Raw genomic sequence first — 17051 nt, 5'->3', positions numbered from 1 at the left:
GTCAAGAAGGTAGACTCTCAAGTGACTTAAGAGGCCCAGGGGCCACCTAGGAGCCCCATGAGCAGGGAGCAGCCTCCAGGTGGTGAGATGCTGGGAGAGCCCCCAGCCCCTTTCCAGTCCAGAGACAAAGGCTGGAGGTTGTAAAGTCTGGCAGTTTGGTCTGCAGGTCCTTGTGTCCATCCACCACCCAGGCCAGCCCTTGGCATCCCATGGCCTCTGTGCCTCAGCCCCAAAGGCTAGAAGGAGGCCATCCTTCCAGCCACCTGTCTGCCCGGGCCACCTTAAGGGGGCCTGTAATACGGGCCCTCTGGTCCCTGAAGCTGGGGGAGGTGGGGTGGAGGGGTGGGGGAGTCGGGGCACCTGTCCCCAGGCTGGTAGGGGGCGGGGTGAAGTGTTGAGGACAGGGGAGGGAGGACAGTGGGAGGGGATTAATTATTGTCCGGTCAAGGAATGATTCCTGTTAAGTAGAATTGGAATTCCTCAGTGTTTGCAGGTTTCCTTCCAGTTCCGAGATCTGAAAAACAAAGGGGAGAGGGAGTCAGGCCTGGGCACTGGGCATGGTCCCTGCCCTTTGGGCCCCCCTGAAGGAGACATGACCCTGAGCTCCCAGGCAGCAGCATGACTCCTCTCTCTCCCTGCAGGATCCACAGGGTGGGTGCCAGAGGGGGGCTGACCTGCTGCGGCTCCTGCCTGCCCCTAGGGCACCCCTGGGCCTACCTTGTCCAGGAGCTTGTCCATCTCTTCCTTCCTCGCCAGCTCTGACTCCTCTAGAACCCGGCGCTGTGCTGTCTCCTTTTTCAGGAACTCAATCTCCCTGGGTACCAGTGGGAGACAGACAGTGGGTAAGGGTGTCTGGTCTAGCTTCCACCCAGAGAGTCTCAGGGTCCTCAGCCCCGTCCTCGGCTCCACCTGGGCAGCTTTTGCTGGCTCCTTGTTCTCCGGTCAGGAGGTCCCAGCTCTTCCCAAAGCCTCTGGGGCCTGGCTTGTTGCCTCTGGCGCCCAGTCATTACAAACCCAAGCATCCCCACCATAGGGGCCTCCGACCTCTGTGCTCCTTGCCTCCCTACTTGGCTGGGGTGGGGCGGGAATGCCACCACAGGCCTCTCAGCCCTCCCTAGGCCCAGGAATCCCAGCCCCCAGCCACGTACTTCTGCTGGTAGTCCTTGATGAGGCGCTTGGCCTTGCTGTACTTGCGCTCCAGGGCCTGGTACTGGGCCTGGGTCTCCCGCAGGTGCTCGTCCACAGCCTGGCACAAGCTCTGGGCCTCGCCCCAGTAGCCCTCCAGTTTTTCCATGCGCTCCTTGTTCTCCTCCACACTCTGCTCCAGCTGGGCCTTCTCTAGCCGCCACCTCCCCTTCTCCTGCTCCAGGCTCTGCAGCTGAGAGGAAGAAACAGCCCTGGGTTGGCGGGGGCCAGAGTCTTTGGATGATTCCTGCAGATATGGAGCCCACTGCCCCCCAACTACTGACTCTCCTTGGCTGAGCCTGAGAACCGAAAGCTGGAGAGGGAGGAGGTGGGACCACAACCTCAGCCTTCCCAGCCAGGGGCCCTGACACGTGCCACACTCCTAGAAGGCCAGAGGCCCAGGATTGTCGCCGATTAGCTCGGGGACTTAGGGTAAGGCCACTTCTATCTTAAGCCTTAGTCCTCCCATCTGTAAAGCAGGACTGATTCCTTCCTTGCCAAGCTCACAGAGGCTGCAGGGAGACAGTGGAGGTAAAGGAACAGGGCAGGGGAGGGTCACCACTGCCCTCTATGCCCTCTCTGCAGCCCTGGCTTCTGTGGCTTCCTAAACAGTCCTGGCTCCTCTCCCAGCTCCCTGGCCACCCCAGTGCAGACCTCCCAGCGCCCACAGCCCAGTCCTGGGGACTCTGTTCTCTCTCCACTCACCTCCTTCACCACCTCTGTGTACTGAGCCCCGCATCTCCAGCCCAAATTCACTCCCAGCTCCTCAGAGGCTCCCTGCCCCCACCCACACAAACCTATTCCTCCTTTTCTGACTAGCCCACCTCCATCCAAAGGTGCCATCATCTCACCGCCACCCCAGCGCTCAGCTTCAAGCCCCACTGCCTGCCCCTCAAACCTCGCTGGCTGCAAGCACCCCTTGCCCTGTGTCCCAGCCACACGGGCCTTCCTGCACATCCTCAGACCTGCCACATTCCCTCTTGCTGCAGGGCCTTTGCCTCGCTGTTCCCTGTGCCTGGAATGCCCACACCTACCCTCCCACTGCCTCGTCATTTCCCACTCGCTCACCCTTAGGCCCTCTGCTTAGTGCATCACTTCCCAAGAAGTCTCCCGTGATTCCCCTCTGACAGCACGGCCCACACACAGCCCGGCGGCATCAGGCTCTGCCGGCTCTAGGAGCTCAGCGGCCCTGTCCTCTCCCCTAGAGCCCGTGTCAGCTTCTATGATACCAGTGTCGGTGCTAAGCCGCACAAGGGCAAGGATCACATCTGCTTCTGCCCGTCGCAGGCACTCGCCGGTGCTGAGCACCCAGAAGGCGCCCAGCAGGTCCCCCCCTTCATGCTCTGCATCTACCCAGGGGCATGGCCTGCCACCGCACCCTAGAAAATGCAACTCAAACCCGCCCTTCCTATCCATTCCCTCTGCCTGTGCCCTGGGCAGCCCTGCCCATCCCTGCCAGGACATCACCCGGGCTTCTAACTGGTTCGCCGGCCTCCAAGTCCTGCTCACCCTCATGCCTCCCACTTTGTCCGCCGTGACCTTCCCCCTCATGGCTGTGGCCAAAGAATCAAGGCTGGAGCCCTTAGCGGGGTGTCAGGACACTGCAAGCGTAGCCCACCCTGGCAGTCCAGCTGTCTCCCACTTCTGCCCCACAGGAACAGCTGCCACAGCCTGTGGGCCTCCTTCCAAAGCCAGCCTCCAAGCTCACGCTGGTCTCCCTGCCAGGAATGCCCTTCCTCTGCCTCAGTCATCTAAACCCTGCCCTCCCCCTGGGGCTCAGCTTCACACCCTCCTCTCTCCAGGTGTGCTGGTCTAAGCCCAGATATGGGAGCGCACATGTGTGTACCTGGGTGCACCATGTCTGCACAGTCCCTATGTGCCCCCGCCTCTCCCTGCCACACTGGAAGCCCGAAGGGAACTGGGACTCCTAATGTCCAGGCCCAGCAGGGACCCAGTACAGACTGTGTATCAGAAGTCTGTGTATCTATGCCTGTGAGGGTGTTGGCACCCAGTGTGCTTGTGTGGGTGTCTGTACATAGCACGTATGTGTGTTTGTAGATATCACGTGTGTGCACCATCTGGCAGCATCAGCATCTCTGTGAGAATGCGCATGTCCTGTGACACTCTTCTTGTGTCTCACAGCGGACGGACACAGCAGACGGACACAGAGGTATTGCCATGTGAAGCATGGGTCCGTTGTCCCCGTGTTATGTCTGAGCAAAGTAGGTGTCTGGGTGAGTCTGTGGGTACCATGTGCCTGGGTTCGGGGCTGGTGCACGGATCTCTGGATGGTTTACGTTTACCACTGGGCTTGTATGCAGAGGACACGTGTGGGACTGTGTGAACGTGAAGACGTCCACGTTCAGCTGTGAGACTGCTGACGGCCAATAGCGCAACTTTTTATTGAGCACCTATTATGTGTCAGACACTGTACTAAGGACTTTACGCGTATTATTCTATTTTATCCTCACAGTGATCCTATGGTGTTGGCACTGTTATCAACCCATTTTACAGGTGAGGAGGATGAGACCCAGAGCAGCAAGTGAGTAGTGGAGAGATGGGTCCAGAGCTTGCGCTCTTAACACTACCCTCCCTCACCTCAGAGCAGCTGGTTCTGCACGCACCTGTGGGTGGGGGGCAAGGGCCGGCGTGTGCAGTGTGAGGGTGGAGGGGTTGTTCCCCCAGCGCCCCGCCTCCACTCCCCGCCGCTCTTACCTTTCTTTTCAGCTGCTGGATCTCTGCCTCAGTCACAGCATGCTTGATCTGGAGCTGTGGGGGCAGGGGCGCAGACACTCAGCTCGGGCTGGGGCAGGCAGTACTGCGGGGCTGGATACCAGCCTGCCCTTGCCTTCCACCAGCCCAGGGACCCCTCTGCCCACCTCCTTGAACTTGTGCACCAGCTTCTCAGGCTCCATGTCCACAGGGGACAAGGCATCCTCGTTCTCTGCCAGCTCGAACACCTCGATGGCCATCTCGCCACCCGGAAACGTGGGGCTCAGCTCCTCATCCTCGTCAGTGGCGTATTCTCCTGTCTGCGAAGGGAGACAGGAGGCTGTGCACCCTGCCCACCACAACCTCCCTCAGCCCTGAGGACTGGGGCCTAGGCCAGCAGCAGCCTGCCCATGTCAGACTGGGGGCCACCCAGGGGTGTGGTTCACGCCGCCCTCGTCAGACTGGGGGCCACCCAGGGGTATGGTTTGTGTCTACCCCCAACAGCCTGGGGAGTCCCCAGAAGACAGGCGTAATTGCCCTGTAAGACTGAGAGCCCTGAAGAAACAGCCTCTGCTTTCCCCCTCACACAGCAGGTCCCCTGAGGTCTGGACTGTCTCCTTCCTCAGACTAGGTCCCCTCATAGTGGGGGCTCTTAGAGGGAACTACGTTTTTCTTGTAGGACCAGGAAGGCTTTCTGAAGACAGAGGGTGTGACTCTTCCATCAGACTAGAGGTTCTTTAAGGGAAAGGTCTGCATCGCCTCCCTCAGACTGGGGGCTCCCCCAGGATAGGAGCGTTGCTCTGGGGTTCTTCACAAGGCCTGGAAAGTGGCAGAGGCAGAGGACGGCTATAATACTCCATCAAGCCACCAGGGGGCGATGACGCTGCCAGCCAGGCGGAGTCCCTACCTCCTCGTCATCCTCCCCGTACTGGGCGTATCTCTGCTCCATCATCTCCCGCTGCCACCGCTCCTGTTCCAGGGTCTGCTGAATTAGCTGGGCCACCTCACTCTGCTCACCCGGCCGCTCCCGGCCAATCATAAATCTGCAGAGGCACCAGCATCGTTCCCTTTGTCTCTGTCCTTGGCTGGAAAGTGCCACCATCCTCCCCGCTGGTATTCCCCTCTCCACATCCAGGTCCTCCCAGGGAGGTGAAATGAAAGAACTGAGTCCAGAGACTGCCGAGTGTTAATAATGAATGGGGGAGCAGGGGGCCCTGATTGGGTTTCCTTCCCAGGAGCAGCAGAGGCCCACTAGCCCTTCTGGCCAGTTTGCGGGGAGGGGAGATGTCCGCCAAACTTCAGGCTAGGCTGCAGGGGACAGGAGTCGGGGAGGTGCCAGCGTAGGGGCTCTTCCCCCACCACACGGGAGAAAACGAGGCAGGGGATTGGCGAAGCTGACCCTGGGGCTGTAGACGGGTGTCTTGTGCGCACTCCAAGGCCCCGAGCTTCAGGAAGGGGCGGGATGATGGCAACTAGAGATTAGGATGGAGAGGAAATAGTGGAACTTCCAGGCACCAGCCCCTCCTCTCCGTGGCCACCCACATCCTGTTTCTCTACCACCCTTTTCTGGGGACAGTGCCCCTCTTGGAGAGGGCAGGGAGTGGTCCTTGAACGTTATGCCAGAGAGGAACATAGGGAGCTTCTAACCCAACCCCTTTAATTGACAGACCCAGGGAGGAGAGTCTTCACAGGCATCACCAGGCTGGAGGGGAGGGAGGGATAAACGGCAACTTGGATGGCATTCTCCCTGCGTGTCTTGGATCTTCAATGAATGAGTCAGGACAGGCAGGGAGAAAGGAGAATAAGCCCAAGAGGCCAGTTTGGAGGCATGGTGGACAACGGGCCTTGAAGCCTGAGCGCTGGTGGCTAGCAGCAGGCAGGGGCTAGAGATGTGAAGGCAGACAGGGCAGGGGATATGCACACAGCAGTTCCTTCTGACAGGGAGGTGGTGAAAGCTTCTCTGTAAGTTGGGCCACCCAGAGTCTTAGCTAGGCGTGGGCAGCTGGGCAAAGTGGCCAGATGAGGGCTGGGCCTCCTGTCTGCTCCCACTGCCCACCGCCCCCACCCTCCCGGGCCTCACCGCACACGGCCCTTGGTGTTCCGGAGCACGGAGGCTGCAAAGCTCTGGGTCACTCCCACCAGACTTGTTCCATCCACTTCCACCAGGAGATCATTCACCTGGATCCTAAGGGAGGTGACACTGGTTAGGGGGGGTCACGAGGTGAACGGTGGGGCTGGGGTAGACATGGCCCCCTCCCATCAGTAACTCGAGGCTCAGTCCCCACAGGGACCCGGTACTTTGTCCACCTGCATAAGATGCATGAGGCCGGAGGACCAGGTATGAGCCAGGCCCATGGGCAGTGAGACCCAGGCAAGCACACCAGACACAGGCACCCAGGACCAGGAATGGGGGCAAGCACAGCTATTTCCCCTCCTCCACCACACTCGGCAGACCCGTGTGACGTCCACAGAGCTCATCACGGCCATGCACGCCAGCAAGGGCCTGCAGCACACACGTAACACACAGCCCTCTTATACATCCATTTCCGTGCAGACCTGAGTCCGCAGATTTCCTCCAAATGCCTGAGACCTGTGTTCACACACAGTCCCACAGGGTCACCCCCTGCCCCCATACAGGTCCACAGCCCCCAACACGCTCCAGCTGTGGTGCTGGAAGCCCCTGTTCTCCACACAAGGAGAGAGATGGGGGTGGTCCAGACTGGCCGCTGAGGGGGATGAAAGCGTGGGAGGGACCCTCGGCCACCTCCTTCCTCCACTCCCACCTCCCCCCCTGAGGGCCAGGCCTCCTCGCAGGGCTCCCACACAGAAATGGAGGAGGCAGCCTACTGTAAACAGCTCACACCAACACGCCCCATGTGGGGACACTCTCACATGCACACACACTCCCCACCCGGCCAACAAGAGACCATGGGAAAGGCTCTGGAAAGTTCAAATGAGGGGGTAAGTGAAAGAGCAGGGATGGCCTTCCTTCCTATTCTCTGACCCCCCAACCCCAGCCCGCCATGCCACCTGGGCCGCAGCAGACAGAAACTCCCTGAATGAGGCAACCCCACCTCCAGCATCATGACCCCAGTCCTCACAAGGACACCGACTCACCTCTGTCACGTGGAGGGGTCTCTGCTTAGAGGTACCACAAGGTACCCCTGATATCAACCTTCAATTTATAATAACCCAGGGGTGCCCTACAGCTGTTCCCACTCCCCCTCTGCAATCCACACACAGTAGAGAGGCTCCAGAGGGGTCACTGGGCTGCCCATAACTCCAGGGGGTCTTCCTGAGCCCTCTGACCCACAGAACTCACACCCTCCAGCCTCAGAGGCCAAACATAGGCCCACAGGCAAGAAGCAGCACCCTCCCTGGCACGCCCCCACTGGCTCTTCCAGCCTCACCACGCACCTGATCCCTCGTGGTCTCTAGCTCCAGCCATACCTGCCTGCTTTCGGGGCCCTGCCTGCAATGCCTTGCATGCCCCGCTCCCTCAGCCTAGCTGACTCTTGCTCATGCTTCGGGTCTCAACTCCAACATCACTTCCTCCAGGAAGACTGCCCTGGTACCCAGAGAGGTCAAGCCCTCCTGTTTTAGGCTTTAGTGGCACCCTGTATTTTTCTCTGTTTCACCATTTTCTGTGTATCCACTATTCATCCATCTGCCTCACCACACTACATGCTTCCTGAGGGCAAGGCCTCAACACTGACTCCCCAGCGCCTGGCACCAGCCCTACAACAGTGTCAGAGGCTCAGTGTTTGCTCAACGAAAACAAAGCTCACAGGTACTCTACTAGGACAGAGCCTCCACACCCGTGCTCTCCTCACCATGGCCCAACACACACTCAAAACCGGGACACACGGCACCTACACATAGCCTCCTAGCATGCAAGCGCCATGAGGGCGAGCGCCCGTCTGTTCTGTTCACTGCACGCCCAGGGCCTGGACCAGCACCCGGCACGGTAGTGCTGCGCGAGCACCTGAGCCCCACGCAGGCAGCGGCCCGCCCCCCTCGTCCAGGGGCCCGCCCCACAGATGGTGGCTGATCAGGGAAGGGGAGGCGGTACCTGCCGTCCCGATGGGCCGCACCGCCTTCGGTCACAGTCTTAACAAAGATGCCCAGCTTCTCCAGGCCCATGTCTGCCCCGGCCCCCATGCCAATGATGCTGATGCCCAGGCCCTCGGAATCTGTGAAGCAGAGGGTGATGAGAAGCAGGTAGGGGGGTGGGGAGAGGAGCTCCAGCCTGGGGCTCGCAGGGGACAGAGTGAGAGACTCCCCACCCCTGCCCTCACGCTGAGGTATGGCCTCACCTCAAGAAGCAGCCTCCACGTGGGGAGGCCCCACACCTGGGGAGGGACATGGATTTGTCCACCGCTTCTCTGCCAAGCCAACTAGGATGCCCTTGGGTCACTGGCTGCCCTCCGCCCCATGCGAAGAACAGACGGGCAGCAGGGCGTGCTGAGGGGTCCTGTCTGCATGCAGACGCAGGTGTGTGCTGGCCACAGGACCAGTGAGGGAGCCACGATGGGGATGATCTTCCCCTCCCTAAGCAGTCAGTCTCATCCCTGCTCACAGCCTTTATAATTCAAGACCTCCTGCTTTTGCCTCCCCCTAGACCCACTCCTCTCTCCACAGCTGCCCCCGCCTGTCTAACGGGCTTCTGACATCCAAACGCATGATCTTCCCCCACAGACAGGCTTTTCCTGTCTGCCACTCCTTCATGGGGCCTGGGAGCCACCTGCATTCCTCCCGCCCCCTCGTAGCCTCTGTGGAAGCCAAGTAACCACCGAATCTTGCCGATCCCACCTTCCAAGAACCTCTCAAGTTGCTCATCCACTTCCTGCATGGCCATCATCTTGTCCACACCACAGTGGCCCCTCTCCATCCACTTGTAACCCTTCACCCCACAGCACAGCCTGGTGTGGTCTCTCTAGAATACCTTTCCCAGGCCTTGCAAGACTTCCGGTCCATCTCCGAAAGAAGTGGTCTACAAGGCCTTGTCTTCTCCCACCCTCTGAATCCACCAGGTCTCTCCTCTCTCCCACACGCTCCCCTGATCTCCTCTTCAGAGCTCAGCTCAAGCATCACTTCCTTGGGGATCCCCCCGAGTCTGGTCAGGTCTCCTGTTAAATGCTGTTAGAGCGGCCCCTCCCTTCTTCTCCCGGCCCCCTCACTGTACATGAGGACGTAGCTAGACGTGACCATTCCACCCAGGCCTGCCCCCCACCTCCACCGTCGCTCTCCCATCAAGGCTTGGCCCACACAGCCCAGGACCCAGCCCACAGTGCTCCCGGGGGGCCTGATGACTTCAGGAGCACATAGTGCAGCATGACAGGGGTGGTGGTGGTAGGAGCTTGGGCTGGGCTGAGTCTGTGGGGCTGTGGGGCTCTGACAGAGGCCCAGTTACAGGGAGAAGCAGAACGTCTCTGTGGAAGCGCCTGAGGGTCCAGGGCGGAAGCTGGCACGAGGGAGGAGGCCCAGGGGGCCTGGCTCACCCTTCTCCAGCTCCACAGGGAACAGCTCCAACCTCTCCACCCGCTTCTCCAGCTCGTACTCAGCAGAGGCTGCCATGGGATCCACGTCCTCGTTGCGACGATCATAGTCCTCGTTGGAGTAGGTGCTGAACACCTGGGGAGGAGGCCGCCTGTCAGAGGAGCCCACAGGAGGGCGAGCGCTAAACCGGCGAGAGGATAAGCCCAGAGGGCAGGCTGCGCCACCCACCGCGCTCCCCTCCTGCCACAGGCCTCTCCCACCCCCAGACATCTCCCTTGAGATGAGGCCTCCCCCAGCCCACAATGACCCCAGCTCAGAGTGGGGGCCCTTCTAGTTCCGGAACTGTGGGGCAAGAGAGAAGGGGACCCAGCCTCGCCCCATCCACACCATCACTCCCCTGCAGCGCCGACCACACGAGCGTGGCCAACTGGAGTAGGCAAGGAAGGTCACTGCCGGAGAAGCTGTCCCACTCAGGAACCCAGGTCCCCAGGTCAGAGAGAGATCGACAGACAGCCCCCGTCCCAGACAGAGGCGAGGGTGGACACGGACACAGACGGCAGGAGAGAGAAAGGGACAGGTTGAGTAGAAGAGGGGAAGAGGAGAAAGAGTGCAGGAGGTGCTGGAGGAGGCCAGATGTGGGGGGGGCGGGAGTGGAGACGCAGGGAGGGGGAAGGGAGGAGAGAGAGGGGTGGGAAGAGGCAGAGGGGCGCCCAGGACCCAGCCGACCTGGACCTGAAGTGGAGGCCAGGGTGGAGGGGGGGAGGCGGGAAGGACCACCTCTACCCCCATGGAGAAAGGGCGGCCAGAGGAGCCCCTATGGCCTTGCCTGCACAGCCGGGCCTCAGTCTCCCTCTAGAACCTCAGCTCTCTGAGGTACAACCCTTATCCCCAGGGCACTAGGAGGCCTGGGCAGAGGCTCTGGGCCCAGTGCCCTGCAGAAAGCAAGGAGAGCAGGAAGGTGGCAGCCTCTGACACTGTCCACAGCGAACCTGGCCTTATTGTCCCCTGTACCCCTCTGCTGTCTCTCAGCAGAAAGGGAAATTCCCCAGCCTGACCCTCCTCCAAAGAACAGAGAAGGTAGGACAAGGGCTCTGCAGGAGGACCTAATTCTGGGCCCAGGCAGGGTGCCCCTGGTGGGAGGTTAATGAGCACCATTTGGGGTACCAGGACGTGTCCTTGCTTCACTGCCTGCGGCGACAGGCTGGCACCACTCAGAGCCAAGCGGGGGCGACGAAGGGTGTCAGCAGCTCCATCAGATGGCTGGGCCTGAGGCCTGAGCAGCTGGAGTGGGGCACCGTCTCCCCCAAAGCCCCTGCCAGGGCCCCACTCCTCCAGGAGCAGGCTCCACGGACACCCAGGCTGGCAGCGGCACTCTTGTGTCTCAGCCTTGGTTTGGTGCCACCCACCCCCCCGAAGCCCCACCACTCCCACAAGGGGGCTCCTAGCTGGAGGAGTCCATGTGGTCACTTAACTCACTGCCCTCAACTTCACAGCATCAGAGAAAGTTGAGGACAAACCCTTAAAAGCTCCTTGTCGATTGTGCAGTAGTCGACTGCCCCCCTGACACCTGGTCAGCAGCCCCAGGCTCCTGGGAGGGACGGGCTACCTCATCCACACAGAGTGCAAGATGCCAGGTCCGCTTGCCCAAGGTCATGGGGGTTAGCCTGTGACAGGGCGGGATGAGACTGGCGGGTGGGTTACTGAGACTTTGTCCCCTTTGCACAAATGCCCCAGGCGCTGGGACAGGGGCTGGTGTGTGCCTAGACCCGGCAAACTGGCTTTGGCCCCTTTTATATCTGAGTCCCTTTGACCCTCACCCTGTACTCCAGCAGAGATGGTCCCTTCATCCCCCAGTCTATGTGGTGGCCTGGGTCAACAAAAACCGCCCGCACCCCACTGCGTAAGCACACGCAATCACGCAATCACACACACACACACACACACACACACACTCTCTCTCTCTCTCTCTCTCTCTCTCTCTCTCTCTCTCTCTCTCTCTCTCTCTCTGACCTCCATAACACCCTCACAGCCTGTCCTGGGCTTTGCCCGCCCCTCTTTTCTCAGCCTATCAAATCCTGCCCCCTGCAGGAAACCCAGGCCTCAGGCTCAGAGGTCCCAGACCACCACTCACCACTGCCCACCACCATGTGCCCAGCCTATCTCAGGACCCTGGACCCAGTCCCCCCTCTCCAGGTGACAATCTGGAACTGAGCTCTCTGTCCTCAGCAGAAGCCTCCATAAAGGCAACAATTGGGTCATCCAAGGGGCACAAGACCTGGACTTAATATCAATGCAGGGGGCGCGGCAAAGAGACGGAAAAACCGGGGGTGGGGTGGGGGGGAAATTCCCAGTAAGGTCAAAAGTCAGACACGCACAGGCGGCACCACACACCACAGGCTCCCACACACAGGCGAGCAACAGTCACCAGGGAGTCAGAGAGCACTGTTCCAAATCATGTGCTATTTTTTACCCAAAAATCAGGGTAAGGTGTCAAATATAGACAGTCAGAGGCCCAGGACTGAAAGACCAAACTCCAACTGAGGGGATCAGACAGCTCAGAACTGCCGGTGGTGGTGGTGGGGGAGGTCCTGACCGCCTCAGTGGTCCCCACCTGTCCTCAGTGTCCCAAGAAACACCCCATAATCTTCAATTCTCTCCCTCCAGGATGCCAGCACCTTCAGAAGAGGAGAGGGGACGGGAAAGGGCTTGTGAGGTCACAGCTGGGGGACGGGCTGGCCCAGGCGGGGAGCAGCACTTTTCAGGCCCCCTGGGGTGGAGGTGGGAGAGGAACAGAAGTTAAGATGCTGGGGCAGGTGAGAGGAAACTTGGGCGGCTTCAGTGTCCAGGAGTAGTTACGGAAACTTCAGTCAAACAGATGAGGGTTTGACTGGTGAGGGCTAAAGGCTGGCCTTTCCTTGGCCTGGACACCCCCATGAAGCAGACTTGGAGTCGGGCACAGCTGAGCCTGGCGTGGTGAAAAAGAGCCTTTAGGCTGAATGTGCCAGCCGAGAATGGAGGGTAGTACGAAAGGCTGGGGTAGTCGGAGAGCTGTGGTTCTTCGTTCTCCCAGGGGTCTCACCATCAACATTCTCCCGAGGATGTCAGGGCACCGGCACAACCCACAAACCAATCACCAATAGTGGGGGTGTGTGTGTGTGTGTGTGCGCACAGCTGAGTCCCCAAAAAAGAGGCAGCTCCCATCCGTCTTTCAGGGCACCCAGAGAGTGAGGCAAGAACGCTTGGGTCCTGCCAAGGCCAAGAGCAAAAGCAGGAGGCTGCTGCCAGGCACCTGGGGGTTTCCCAGCCTCACCCCCTCCCTTCTTCTCCATACCCTTCGGAAGGCCTAGCCTCCTCAAAAACCACAGCAAGTGCCTGCTCCCTGTGGAACCCTGTACCCCCACCTCGGGAGCTGGCCCAGCACAGACCCCAGGGAACAGGGCCCGAGTCACAGGGCCCGAGCTCAGCTTCCCTCTTTCAGTTCTGTAAAGTTGGGGTGAGGGATACAGACACTTTGGAGGAAGGGCTGCAGGCCACTGCACGTTCCTTTCGGGAAGTTCCCCAGCTCCTCCATCCCCCTATGCAGCTCTGGTGCAGGGGGAAAGCAGGGGTGTTTCTAAGCTCCCCAGGCCCCTCCAGCCCAGAGTGGGGTAAGGACCAAAGTGGGGAGGCTCTCCTGAGGACACAGATACACACGCGCACACACAGACACAGACACACCTTCCCACCACCCAAGTCCACGCCTCTGGCAGCCTCTGGAGGACGAAGGTCTGGGAAAGGAAGGGAAAGCAGGTGTCCCAGGACCCGCGCAGGGCAGGGCAGGTGAGCCCCAGGGCTGGGCGGGGCAGCGGGCACAGGAACCTGAGGGCAGGTCAGAGCAGGCCACCCTGGCTCAGGCCTAAAAACCTTCCCCCTCTGACAAACAGCTGGAAGTCCCCCACGCCCCCCTTAGGGTGGTAACTTCTGGGAAGGGGGCTGGGTGACAGGGCTTGACTCAGCCTGCCAAACCCGGCTGGCTGGCGAGGTGGGGGCGACTGCGTGCACGTGGCAGGGGCGGCGCGGGGGCGGGGAGGGGGTTCACTTACTTGGATGGGCGCCGTGCTGAAATGGATCTTGCGGCTCGGGGCCGGGTCCTCTTCTTCCGAAAGCCCAGGGATCTCCACGCACCCCGACTCGGGCTCGTAGTGGGGCTCACCCTCCTCCTCGTCTTCTTCGTCGTCCTCCTCCAGGGCACTGCCCCCAGAGTCCTCCCCCAGCCCACTGTAGGCGCTCACGTCCACCAAGTCCGCCTCCGAGAAATCCTCCTTCTTGGACTCGTCCACCTCCTCGGGGGCCACGTCCAGGGCCCGGCCATTGCCCACCCCTCTCTCAGGCGCCGCCACGGTCGCCGCCTCCTCCTCGGGGGCCGCCTGGGCCTTCTGCTCCTCGGGCGCGGGGCTGGCGGTGGTTGCCAAGGCGCTGCCATTCTCCAGGGCCGCGTGGACCGTCACCTCAGCCTGGATCACCTCCGCGGGCGCCGCCTCGGCCTCCGACTCCCCGCTCTCCTCCACCTCCACCGGCTTTATCTTGCGCACCTCCCGAGGCTTGGGGGGCGGCCGGGCGGGGGCCACGCGGTGCTGCGGGGGCTGCTGCCCTCCGGGGCCGCGCTCCTTCTCGGCTGGGGCATCCCCCGACGGGGCGGGCGGCGGCGGGGGCGGCTGAAACACCCGGGACCGCTTGCTGACCAGCTTCGAGTTGACCTGCGGCGCCCCGGCGGCCGCGGCCCTGGGCAGCCCCGGCCCGCGGTGGAGGCCGGTCCTCGAGTCGGCCTTCTCAAAGACGGCGCTGAGCTGACTGACCGTCGGCGACACGGCGTCGGCGTCCAGCTTGTCCAGCGCCTCGGTGCTGCCGTTGAAGCGCACCACGACGTCCAGCTTCCGGTCCTGCAGGCCGGCGCGCTCCTGCCTCAGCAGCCGCCGCGCCGCGGCCTCCTTGTCGCCGCCCGCGGCCGCCGGGACGCTCCGTTCGAACAGCTTCCGCGTCTCCTGCAGCCGGGACGGCGGGTGCGGCGGCGGCGCGGGCTGCGCGGAGGGCGCGGGCTTGGAGTCGAAGCGGCTCACGCGCTCCGACACGCTGGTGCCCAGCTTCAGCAGGGCACTATGGTCCACGTTCTCGTTTAGGCTGCTGGCCCGCGGCAGCGACAGGCGCACGCCGCGCTCGGGCGCCCGCAAGGCCTCAGTGGGGCCCGCGCCGCCGCCCGCCTCGCCCGGCGCGCCCGCCGTCGTGCCCATCTGCAGGAACATACTTTTGATGCGGTGGACGTTGGAGCCATATTTCTTGTGGTGGGCCGCCTTGGGTGCCTCGTCTGGCCCGGGCGCGTCGGGCGGCTTCAGAGCCTGGATGCCCGCCTCGTAGGCGCTGCGGTGCGGGGAAGCGCTCCGGAGGGGACCTCCGGGCCCCCGCGGCTCCGTCTTCATCATAGTGGGGGGAGCCGGGTTCTCATCCCCACGCTTCCCGCTCCCCCCTTCCAACAGGCGGCTGGCCAAGTCGGGACCACCGCCCCCTCCCCCAGAGAAAAGGAACCCCGAAAGGCCTTTTTTAGCCTCCCCCCAAAACCAAGCTGCCCAAAACAGTTAACCTCGCTTAAAAAAAAAAAAAAAAAAAAAAAAGGGAAAAAATATCTCCGAGAGCCCTGTGTGGGTCGCCTCCCCCAGTCAAGCTGCCAAAGACAGCCAGCCCCTCTACCAAGGACCGAGCGGCCTGGAACGGTCGCCCCCACCCAAATTAGAAAAGCGGCGGCCGGGGCCGGTGGGACTGCGAGCCCTGCCCGCGAAGCAGCAGCGGAGGCGCCGGCTCACATCGTCCGAGGCGGTGTCAGCGGGGCTGGTAGCCCCGGCACCCCCAACCCCGGCCGGGGGCCTTGGCTCTTGGGGGGCCCGGCAGCAGGGCGCCCATGGCTGCTCGGCCGGCCCGGGCCGCTCCGCCGCTGTACTACCCTCCCTCCCTCCCTCCCCCCCGCGCCCCGAGCCTCGGTCTTTCTCTGGCTCTGCCGGAGCGGCGGCTGCCGGAGACCGAGCGGCTGCCCTTCTCGCAGCCGCCGCTGGGGACTGGCACCTCTGGGTCCTAAAGGGATCGGATTTCCGGGGCCGGGGCCTGTGAGCCCTCCCCTTCCCCTCCACGCGATTGTATTCCCCTCCCCTGGCCTTGCCTCGCCACAGCCTTCCACTGACCCCAGACGCTGGCTTGTACACTTCAGCCCTTCCATCCCAACCTCTGACTGTGGCTTTTCACAACCCGCATAACCGCACTCCCACTAAATACTGGGCGTTGGCAATCCAACCACTGTGGTCTCAGTGTGGCCCTCCTCTCCCCGAGGTGTGGAGGGGGAAGAGCGGAGAGGGGCAGAGGATCATTTCCTTCAAGGTCCTTGGAGCTTCCTAGCATAGTTCACTTTGAAAATTTAAAAAATTCAGATTGCCCTGGAATCCGCATTTTAACAATTTCCCATAGGGAACATTTTGCACCCTTTACGGCGTGAAACCTTGGCCCAGCGCGTTGCTGGCCTTATGGTGGAGGAGGAAGGGGAAGAGAGAAAGGAGACGGTCCTCAGCACCCAGGTGGCAGTCCGAAGCTGGCTTTTGCCCTCTGGAATTCTGAAGAGGGTGACCTGTCACCTGCCTGCCCTGCACCCAGGCTGGGAAAGAAGGGGTGGTATGCCTGCCTTCATGGCCGTCCTAGAGCACTCCTGCCTCTCAAACAGGAGGAGGGAGTTTTGGGGGAGGAATCCTGGAGGCCTGGGGCCAGAGTTTCACCAGGGAGAGCTCTAGCTTGTATCTCTAATCTAAAGGATTCTGGCCACTGTGTGCAAGTGTGTGTAGGGAGGGAGGGGGAAGGGGGCAGTGACCTATACGTTCCCTGTCCTGGCAGCTGTTCTGATGCTCCCCCCAACCCCCACATACACAACAAGGGGCCTGGGGCTGCCCTCTACCCTTCCGCAGGTGCCAGGGCCTGGGAGTGAAGGTCCACCTCCTAGACCATGACAGATCCAGATGCACGGCTTCACTCCACAGATCCCAGAAAATGGGGAACGTTGCGGACCCTAGGACCCAGAGAACAACTCAGGCACAAAGCCTCCCCCCACTCCCAGCTGCTTCCTGCATCTCAGGCCTTCCTGCAGCCTCTGCCTCCTCCCCCGCCCTCTTCCCTTCCATCCTCTTCCTCTTCTCCCCGATCTCCCACTACCCACTGCCCTTGCCTGGAAGGGCTGTCGAAAGGAATCCTCTCACCTCTCCACTGTTGGGATGTGCGTGGGTTCTGTGGGATATACACTGGTTAGCACGTGCAAAAGAGCGTGGGGGATGGGGTGTGGGAAGCCGCCTGGGAACCCTGAATATTGGGACAGGGAGGGGCCAGGAACCACAGGACTGGATCTTGAGGCTGGCAATCCTGAGGCTAACGGAGAGGGAAGATTTGGGTTCTGAGCAGGAGCTTTGGGACTTGGGTTTCCAAGCTCAAGTCTGGGACTTGAACCTCCCCACCCACAGCGCCCTCCGCCCCCGCCCCCGCTCAACCTCACTATGGAAGTTGCGTGAGACAGAAGTCTCACCTAGTTGGGGGTTTGGGCGGTGTCCTCAGAAGCTCTTGTGTGGATTGGGGGAGGGCACAGGCCCCTGGGGGTT

At 61.5% G+C, this 17051-nt stretch overlaps 1 protein-coding gene across 1 annotated transcript; it reads right to left on the bottom strand.

Moving 5' to 3' along the window:
• Positions 1–353: 353 nt before the first annotated feature.
• Positions 354–15547, bottom strand: PPP1R9B (protein phosphatase 1 regulatory subunit 9B). Its single transcript, XM_079726320.1, has 10 exons — positions 13479–15547; positions 9399–9531; positions 7970–8090; positions 5978–6082; positions 4805–4940; positions 4065–4217; positions 3901–3954; positions 1149–1378; positions 718–814; positions 354–514 (listed from the first exon to the last, which is right to left on the bottom strand). The coding sequence occupies exons 1-10, from the start codon at positions 14850–14852 to the stop codon at positions 461–463; spliced, it is 2457 nt and encodes an 818-aa protein (XP_079582446.1). The 5' UTR covers positions 14853–15547; the 3' UTR covers positions 354–460.
• Between the last annotated feature and the right edge of the window lie 1504 nt (positions 15548–17051).

The sequence above is a fragment of the Hyperoodon ampullatus genome, assembly GCF_949752795.1.
Source record: "Hyperoodon ampullatus genome assembly, chromosome: 19".
Classification (NCBI taxonomy): Eukaryota; Metazoa; Chordata; class Mammalia; order Artiodactyla; family Ziphiidae; genus Hyperoodon; species Hyperoodon ampullatus.
This window is presented reverse-complemented; position numbering and strand designations above follow the sequence as displayed.